Source organism: Vulpes vulpes, chromosome 2 (genome assembly GCF_048418805.1).
Source record: "Vulpes vulpes isolate BD-2025 chromosome 2, VulVul3, whole genome shotgun sequence".
NCBI lineage: Eukaryota > Metazoa > Chordata > Mammalia > Carnivora > Canidae > Vulpes > Vulpes vulpes.
Window position 1 is genome coordinate 94,572,808 of NC_132781.1, and position 8,578 is coordinate 94,581,385.

Genomic DNA, 8,578 nt, shown 5'->3' on the forward strand with positions numbered 1-8,578 from the left:
TTTGAGAAAATACAACTCAACTTTTTAAAAACTTTACAAAACTGAAATTATTTTATTAGAAGAGCTTACATTGACTTTCTCACTACTTTCGTTTTATAAAAATAACAGGAGAGAAAGAGCTTTATCTTGATACTGAGTAGATAAAAAACATCACCATATTTCATAATTTTGCAATTAGCCATCCATTCATCTAAAAAAGGTTTATTGAATATTTTTTGTGACCTACACTTCAATAGGTACAAGGCATAAATGACACACAAGACTCAAGTTACTACCCCATTGAAACTGATAGTCTCTAACCTATAAGTTATAAATGAATAAACTATAAATATAAATTAAAATTAAGGTGAAAAATTAGGGTTTTTGAAAGTATTCCATTTGGTTCCATACCTCTCAAAATGTTTTTACCAAAGTATCCCTAACAGTCAACAAGAATAATAAATGCCTTATATCTTGGAAGGTCTAGAGAGGCAACTTGACAGAAGCCTCTACAAACAAGGAGCTTCTTTGATATTGTGGGGGTTTTTTTCCTAACAATTCACATGAATATTGTATTTCTCTCCAGAGTATAAGCTGTGTTTTGATATTATAATGTTTTAAATTACTGTTAACCACTGTCACTAAAATTGAAACTACAAGAAAGCTTTGCATACCCACTAGAACATTGCCTTATATCTCCAGGAGTACGTGCCTCCCAGTTTAATAAACCAAGGCTTATAGCAATACCTCATATTTAAAGTTTTCTTCCCATTGAGAAAGATCTTTCAAGGAAACCTTAAAACCTTATGGATATGGGAAGGATAGTTATTTGTACTTGTTAAGTATTTTATAATCAAGGCTTTACTTTTCTTTCCTCTAATATTAATTTCTCCTGCAGATGGTTAAGCGTAGTAAAATATAGAAAAATTATATAAATAGGTGAAATAGGTTAAGAAAAAAAATCTACTTTGAAAAAGTAAATGTACATTTGACCCTTGAACAAAAATGCAGGGGTTATGGGAGCCGACCCCCCATGCAGTCAAAAATCTACATACAACTTTTGGCTCCCCATAAACTTACCTACTGATAGCCCACTGCTGGCCAGAAGCCTTACCTATAAGATAAACCATCAGTTAATGCATATTTTTTATGTTGCATATATTATATACTATATTCTTACACTAGAACAAGCAAGAGAAAAGAAAAGGGAATTAAGAAAAATCAGGGACACCTGGGTGGCTCGGTGGTTGAGTATCTGCCTTCAGCTCAGGGCATGATCCCGGCATCCTGGGATCAAGTTCCACATTGGGCTTCCTGTAGGGAACCTGCTTCTCCCTCTGCCTCTGTCTCTGCCTCTCTCTGTGTGTCTCTCATGAATAAATAAATAAATCTTTTTAAAAAAGGGAAAGAAATCATAAGGAAGAGAGAATACATTTACAGTACTGTAGTATATTTATCAGAAAATATCCACATGTTAAGTCAAGCCATGCAGTTCAAACTCATGTTGTTCAAGGGTCAATTGTAATTAATTTTGGCTTTTGAGAATTATTTGAAGTTTTAGAGGTTAGCAGGAATATTATACACACATGCTGAGAAGATTCCCTTATTGGTTAGCACAAATACTAGTCTTCATAACATTTACGTCAGTTTTGAACTTAAAATAATTCTAAATAAAACTGTATTGCAAGATACATGTTAATCTCTTTTAAAATTGATAGTTTGTTTTAAGGAAAATGTGGACACATAAAAATTTATATGTAATAATTGAGTGAATATGATTTTTTTTTGTTGTTTAGGAGAGAAGCCATATGAATGCCCAAACTGCAAGAAACGTTTTTCCCATTCTGGTTCCTATAGCTCACACATAAGCAGTAAGAAATGTATCAGCTTGATGCCTGTGAATGGGCGACCAAGAACAGGACTCAAGACACCTCAGTGTTCCTCACCATCTCTTTCTGCATCCCCAGGCAGTCCCACACGACCACAGATACGGCAAAAGATAGAGAATAAGCCCCTTCAAGAGCAACTTTCTATAAACCAAATTAAAACTGAACCTGTGGATTATGAATTCAAACCCATAGTGGTTGCTTCAGGAATCAACTGTTCAACCCCTTTACAGAATGGGGTTTTTAGTGGTGGTGGCCCATTGCAGGCAACCAGTTCTCCTCAGGGTGTGGTGCAAGCTGTTGTTCTGCCAACAGTTGGTTTGGTGTCTCCCATAAGTATCAATTTAAGTGATATTCAGAATGTACTCAAAGTGGCAGTAGATGGTAATGTAATAAGGCAAGTTTTGGAGAATAATCAAGCCAGTCTTGCATCCAAAGAACAAGAAACAATCAATGCTTCATCCATACAGCAAGGTGGCCATTCTGTTATTTCTGCCATCAGTCTTCCTTTGGTTGATCAGGATGGAACAACCAAAATTATCATTAACTACAGTCTTGAGCAGCCTAGCCAACTTCAAGTTGTTCCTCAGAATTTAAAAAAAGAGAATCCAGTCCCCACAAACAGTTGCAAAAGTGAAAAATTGCCAGAAGATCTTACTGTTAAATCAGAGAAGGACAAAAGCTTTGAAGGAGGAGTGAATGATAGCACTTGCCTTCTGTGTGACGAATGTCCAGGAGATATTAATGCACTTCCAGAATTAAAGCACTATGACCTAAAACAGCCTGCTCAGCCTCCTCCACTCCCTGCACCAGAAGCTGAGAAGCCAGAGTCCTCCGTGTCATCAGGTGGAGATGGCAATTTGTCTCCCAGTCAGCCACCTTTAAAGAACCTCTTGTCTCTTCTAAAAGCATATTATGCTTTGAACGCACAACCAAGTGCAGAAGAGCTCTCAAAAATTGCTGATTCAGTAAACCTACCCCTGGATGTAGTAAAAAAGTGGTTTGAAAAGATGCAAGCTGGCCAAATTTCAGTGCAGTCTTCTGAACCATCTTCTCCTGAAACAGGCAAAGTAAATATCCCTACAAAGAACGATGAGCAGCCTCAATCTACAAATGCAAATGAACCCCTGGACAGCACAGTAAATCTACAAAGTCCTCTGAAGATGACTGACTCTCCAGTTTTACCAGCGGGATCAACCATCAATGGTTCCAGAAGCAGTCCATCATCCCCATCACCTCTAAACCTTTCCTCATCCAGAAATACACAGGGTTACTTGTACACAGCAGAAGGTGCACAAGAAGAGCCACAAGTAGAACCTCTTGATCTTTCACTACCAAAGCAACAGGGAGAATTATTGGAAAGGTCAACTATCACTAGTGTTTACCAGAACAGTGTTTATTCTGTCCAGGAAGAACCCTTGAACTTGTCTTGCGCAAAAAAGGAGCCACAAAAGGACAGTTGTGTTACAGACTCAGAACCAGTTGTAAATGTAATCCCACCAAGTGCCAACCCCATAAATATTGCTATACCTACAGTCACTGCCCAGTTACCCACGATCGTGGCCATTGCTGACCAGAACAGTGTCCCATGCTTGCGAGCACTAGCTGCCAATAAGCAGACTATTCTGATTCCCCAGGTGGCTTACACGTACTCAACTACAGTCAGCCCTGCGGTCCAGGAACCACCCTTGAAGGTGATCCAGCCAAATGGGAATCAGGTAAAGAAAAGGCCCCCATCCTAAAGCTATTTGGGAAAATAAAAATCAGTCTCTGGAGAGCTGAGCAGGTTGTTACAAACTGTCTTTTTTTTTTTTTTTTTTGAAAGAAAATAGATGAATGTTTGCTTTAACTTCCATAGCATCACACCTTGGTTTCTTACCAGTTAACCCAAGGTATGGCTATCAACTCTATTTGTGTTATTCTGCTGTGGAAATGACAACTCTCAGCTAAAGACTTGACTATCTGAAATTTGAAACAGAAAAGAAAAATTGGAATATTCACCAATTGGAGTTCTGTTTTTAGAGTTATATTCCCAAATTAGTAACAGTATGTTAGCTGTATGATCATTAATACATGAAAATACATTCCCATTCACAGACCTTTCACACCAACAAAACTGAGATATTACTTTTTATGTGTTAACACCTATGTTTACTAAAGGCTTTAATTAATCAAGAATTAAGTATACAATGAGCTCATCTAGTGAGTTTGCTCATCATTTCATGAACTGTAAACTAAAACAGCATTTAGTCATAATTAATATATATGAATCTATAGATGCATTTTCCTTTTAACCTTACCCCCCAAAATCTATGATGTAGTTTTAGATAGAATGATTTTGTGTGACTATTGTGCAGCTCATTGTCCAAATGTTTTCTAGGTTACTAACCATGATGTGCACCCCCCCCCCGTCTTTTTCATCAATTTCTGATTGAACCTAGAGATAAACACTAGAATACTAGAGATGTTTGATCTTTTATCTAAATGTTTGCTATAAGTAGGTGCAGCCGAAATAATTACAGTATCTGTTCAAATGTGTACTGCTGCTCTTTTCCCCTTAAATATTGCTGTTGAATAAGTTTCCTGCAGTCGTGGTTACTCTTGAAAAAAATTGTCACACGACTAATTAATTCATCTAGACTCTTATAAAACACTGTGCACACCTTTGAATAATAAAGGGGGACCCACCAATATTCACATAATCATAGGACCAAGTCAAACAGCCAGGAAAGTATCAAGTTCCTTTAGCACAAATGCAGCTCACAAATGACCCAAGCAAATGGCTGTGCCTCTCCCACTTTGCTCTTAAGAACTGTTGTGAAAAACCTTTGAGCTTTTAGAAAATTTGTGAGTTTAGAGGGAATAGAATGGAAGACTTTAGGAAAGATGTAAGGGTCTCGGGGGACCCAATCCCACTACCATTCATTGCTTACCTGCATGAGAGCTCCCTGCACAAAGATTTACTTTGTCTAACAAGTGTTCTTATTTCAAAATATAGACCTCCCCTGCATTGTTTTGCCATCTGGTTCCTTAGAAAAGTAGTAGAGCAAACCTCTCTCTTTTCAAAGAAACCATAGTGGTCAGTTCATAGACCACTGAAGTTCTGGAGGATACAGGTGAAACACCACCTTTAAAAAACAGAATCTTAGTTTTTTTCTTAGTAAAACCCAGAAGGAAAACAGTGAAGGTAAATGATGTGGTTAGAAATTAGTAATTATGTAGCAAAGTCAGTAAGTTAATATTTTCTGCAAATTTCTCATAAAGTAATGATTCATTTGGAGCCAGGTAAATTTTGTTACTATACATTTTACATTCTTTCTTTTCCTCAGTTGATCACTTGTTTTTGTCATGTTGTGACCATGTTGCCCCCAACCTCACTTTTTGTCTGTATCCACCCCCACCTAGCATCTAGCCCCACCCTTCCAGCCAGTCTGCAGTGATGAGTATGCTTGCTTTGGTCAAGCTATTGAAAGTATAAATCAAAGTAGTTTTTTTTTAACTTGTGCTTTTATATAGGTCTCTTGTTTACCTTTTAATTTGAAAATAAATTTTCTTCTTCCTTTAGGAGGAAAGGCAAGACACTAGCTCAGAAGGTGTATCAAATGTAGAGGATCAGAATGACTCTGATTCTACACCACCCAAAAAGAAAATGCGGAAGACAGAAAATGGAATGTATGCTTGTGATTTGTGTGATAAGATATTCCAAAAAAGTAGCTCATTATTGAGACATAAATATGAACACACAGGTATGTCAATGAACCTGACAACTTTTGAAAAATGACTCTAACCCTTTCCCCAAACTGAAGCACCCTCAGAAGCCTTCTGAGGATTTTGTTTCATGGCTGTGTTCTTACTTTGCAGGTAAGAGACCTCACGAGTGTGGAATCTGTAAAAAGGCATTTAAACACAAACATCATTTGATTGAACACATGCGGTTACATTCTGGAGAAAAGCCCTATCAATGTGACAAATGTGGAAAGCGTTTCTCACACTCTGGGTCTTACTCTCAACACATGAATCATCGCTACTCCTATTGCAAGCGGGAAGCTGAGGAGCGTGACAGCACCGAGCAGGAGGAGGCTGGACCAGAAGTCCTGGCCAGTGAGCACGTGGGTGCCCGGGGGTCTCCCTCACAGGCCGACTCCGATGAGAGGGAGAGCCTGATGAGGGAAGAGGATGAAGACAGTGAAAAAGAGGAAGAGGAGGAGGAGGACAAAGAGATGGAAGAACTGCAGGAAGAGAAAGAATGTGAAAAACCACAAGGGGAGGAGGAAGAGGAGGAGGAGGAAGACGAGATGGAGGAGGAGGAGGGGGAAGAGGCAGAGAATGAGGGAGAAGAAGCAAAAACTGAAGGTCTGATGAGGGAAGATGAAGCTGTAAATCAAGAGAGCAACTTAGAACAAAAAGTAAGCAAGAATAGTGAGCAGGTGTCTGAAGAAAAAACAAATGAAGCCTAATAGTTTTTCTAGAAGGAAAATAACATTCTAATTGGTAATGAAGTTTGTTCTATATTATACATGCTTTTCATGGAAACACAGTAACCTGTATACTGTTGTTTCTGTTCACTACTGTGTAAAGTAAAAATTTAAAAAAATACAAAATACAAAAAAAAAAAAAAAAAACCACACACACACACAAAAAAAATCCGGGTGTGCCTGATCTCAGACCTAGTAATTTTTCATGCATTTTTCAAAGTTAGGAACAAGTTTGTAACATGAAGCAGATTAGAAAACTTCAATGACTCGGAAAGCAAAGATTTAACAGGTTAAAGGAAACTGATTAATTAGATAAGCGTCTGGCATTGTTTCATTTTGTCAGTATTATCACTCTTATGTTGGTTTATTCTTAAGCTGTATAATTGGGAGAAATTTTATAATTTTTTATTGGTAAGCGTATGCTAAATCCGCTTCAGTATTTTATTATGTTTTTTAAAATGTGAGAACTTCTGCACTACAAAATTCCCTTCACAGAGAAGTATAACGCAGTTCTAAACCATGCTAACTACCTTTTATAAATTCAATCTAGAAGGTAGTAATTTCTAATATTTAGATGTCATAGTGGAGTATTATCATTTAAAGTGTATTGTTAGCCTTAAGAAAGCAGCCGATAGAAGAACTGAAGTTTCTTACTCATGTGGTTTAAAATGGAGTTCAGAAGATTGTCGTTGAGTTCTGATTGCAGGGACTAACAGTGTTAATCCTGGGAAGGGTAGCAGAGTCGTCAGAATCAGTGTTCGCTATTGTGTTTGAGTATGTGGTGACAAATATGAAGGATATGATATGAAGCTTTGTATCTCCTTTGGCCTTAAGCAAGACCTGTGTGCTGTAAGTGCCATTTTCAGTATTTTCAAGGCTCTAACCCGCCTTTGTTCAATATGTGGCCTACAATAACTAGCATTTGTTGATTTGTTTGTTGTATCAAAATTCCAAATAAAACTTCAAACCACTGACTCTGTCAGAGAAACCTAAACACTGGGACATTTCATCCTTTAATTCCTCAGTATTCATTTTGTGTTAATTGACTTTCAAAATTTCTCTACAGAAATGAAAGGGAAATTTTCTGATCTGCTCTGTCCATGTACTTGCGTTTCAGACATGGACATGCCATCATTATCTGGCTCATAACTGTTTCCAAATGTTAGTTATTATGGACCGAGTTTATTAACAACATTAGCTGATTTTTACCTATCAGTATTATTTTATTTCTTTTAGTTTATAGATCTGTGCAACATTTTTGTACTGTATGTCTTCAAACCTGGCAGTATTAATACCCTTCTTACTGACATGTACTTTTAGTTTTAGAAAACTTTTATATTTATGTGTCTTATTTTTATATTTCTTTATTTATTACACAGTGTAGTGTATAATACTGTAGTTTGTATTAATACAATAATATATTTTAGTATGAAAATTTGGAAAGTTGATAAGATTTAAAGTAGAGATGCAATTGGTTCTCTTGCATTGAGATTTGATTTAACAGTATTATGTTAACATTTATACTTGCCTTGGACTGTAGAACAGAATTTAAATGGGAATGTATTAGTTTTACAACTACAATCAAGTCATTTTACCTTTACCCAGTTTTTAATATAAAACTCTTAAATTTTGAAATTCACTGTGTGACTAATAGCATGATGCTCTGCAGTTTTATTAAGAGATTAGCCTAACCATAAAACTCATTTCCTTAGTAAGCCAAATTAGGATAACCTTATATAAACAGTGTTGGGAACAATGTTTAACATTTTGTGCCAATTTGTTCCTGTATTCATGTATGTAAGTTACAAATCTGATTCTTCATTTTTCAGTTCCTTGTTACACCATGGTCATTTTCTAGTTTTTTACCAGACTCCCCCATCTCACAATAAAATGCATCAACAAGCCTGACCTGCTGTCATTCTTTTATTATCAAGATTTTCTTTGGAAATCTCTCTGTGAAATGGGGTATTGCACAGTCATCCTGTACTCGATTTATCTTGGGCTGAATTTGAGTAAGAAACTAAATGTTTTAGACATTCACCATTAAGTCATGGACTTCCCCATGGCTAAATGTTTCTGGGAAGATCAGATTTGGCCACTAAAGGCTTCCTCAGAGGTTGCTGCCTCTTCCTGAAACCCTTACCCACCTCCTCCCACTCTTGATTCTAGGACTTGCCATACTCAGGTCACTTCAGGGAAGCCTGGGTTGTAGATGCCTTTCCTTTGTACACTCCCTGT

General features: G+C 37.0%; 1 protein-coding gene across 26 annotated transcripts in view; it reads left to right on the top strand.

Annotated features, from left to right (window-relative positions):
- The window catches only part of ZEB1 (zinc finger E-box binding homeobox 1), a 180,750-nt gene extending 172,502 nt beyond the window's left edge, over positions 1-8,248 (top strand). For all 26 annotated transcript variants that reach the window (XM_072749301.1, XM_026000882.2, XM_026000883.2 and 23 more), the window contains 3 exons: positions 1,776-3,583; positions 5,431-5,611; positions 5,727-8,248. In XM_072749301.1, the coding sequence (XP_072605402.1) occupies positions 1,776-3,583; positions 5,431-5,611; positions 5,727-6,322 (2,585 nt within the window). In that variant the 3' untranslated portion in view covers positions 6,323-8,248. The remainder of the gene's footprint in view (positions 1-1,775; positions 3,584-5,430; positions 5,612-5,726) is intronic.
- Positions 8,249-8,578: the final 330 nt, after the last annotated feature.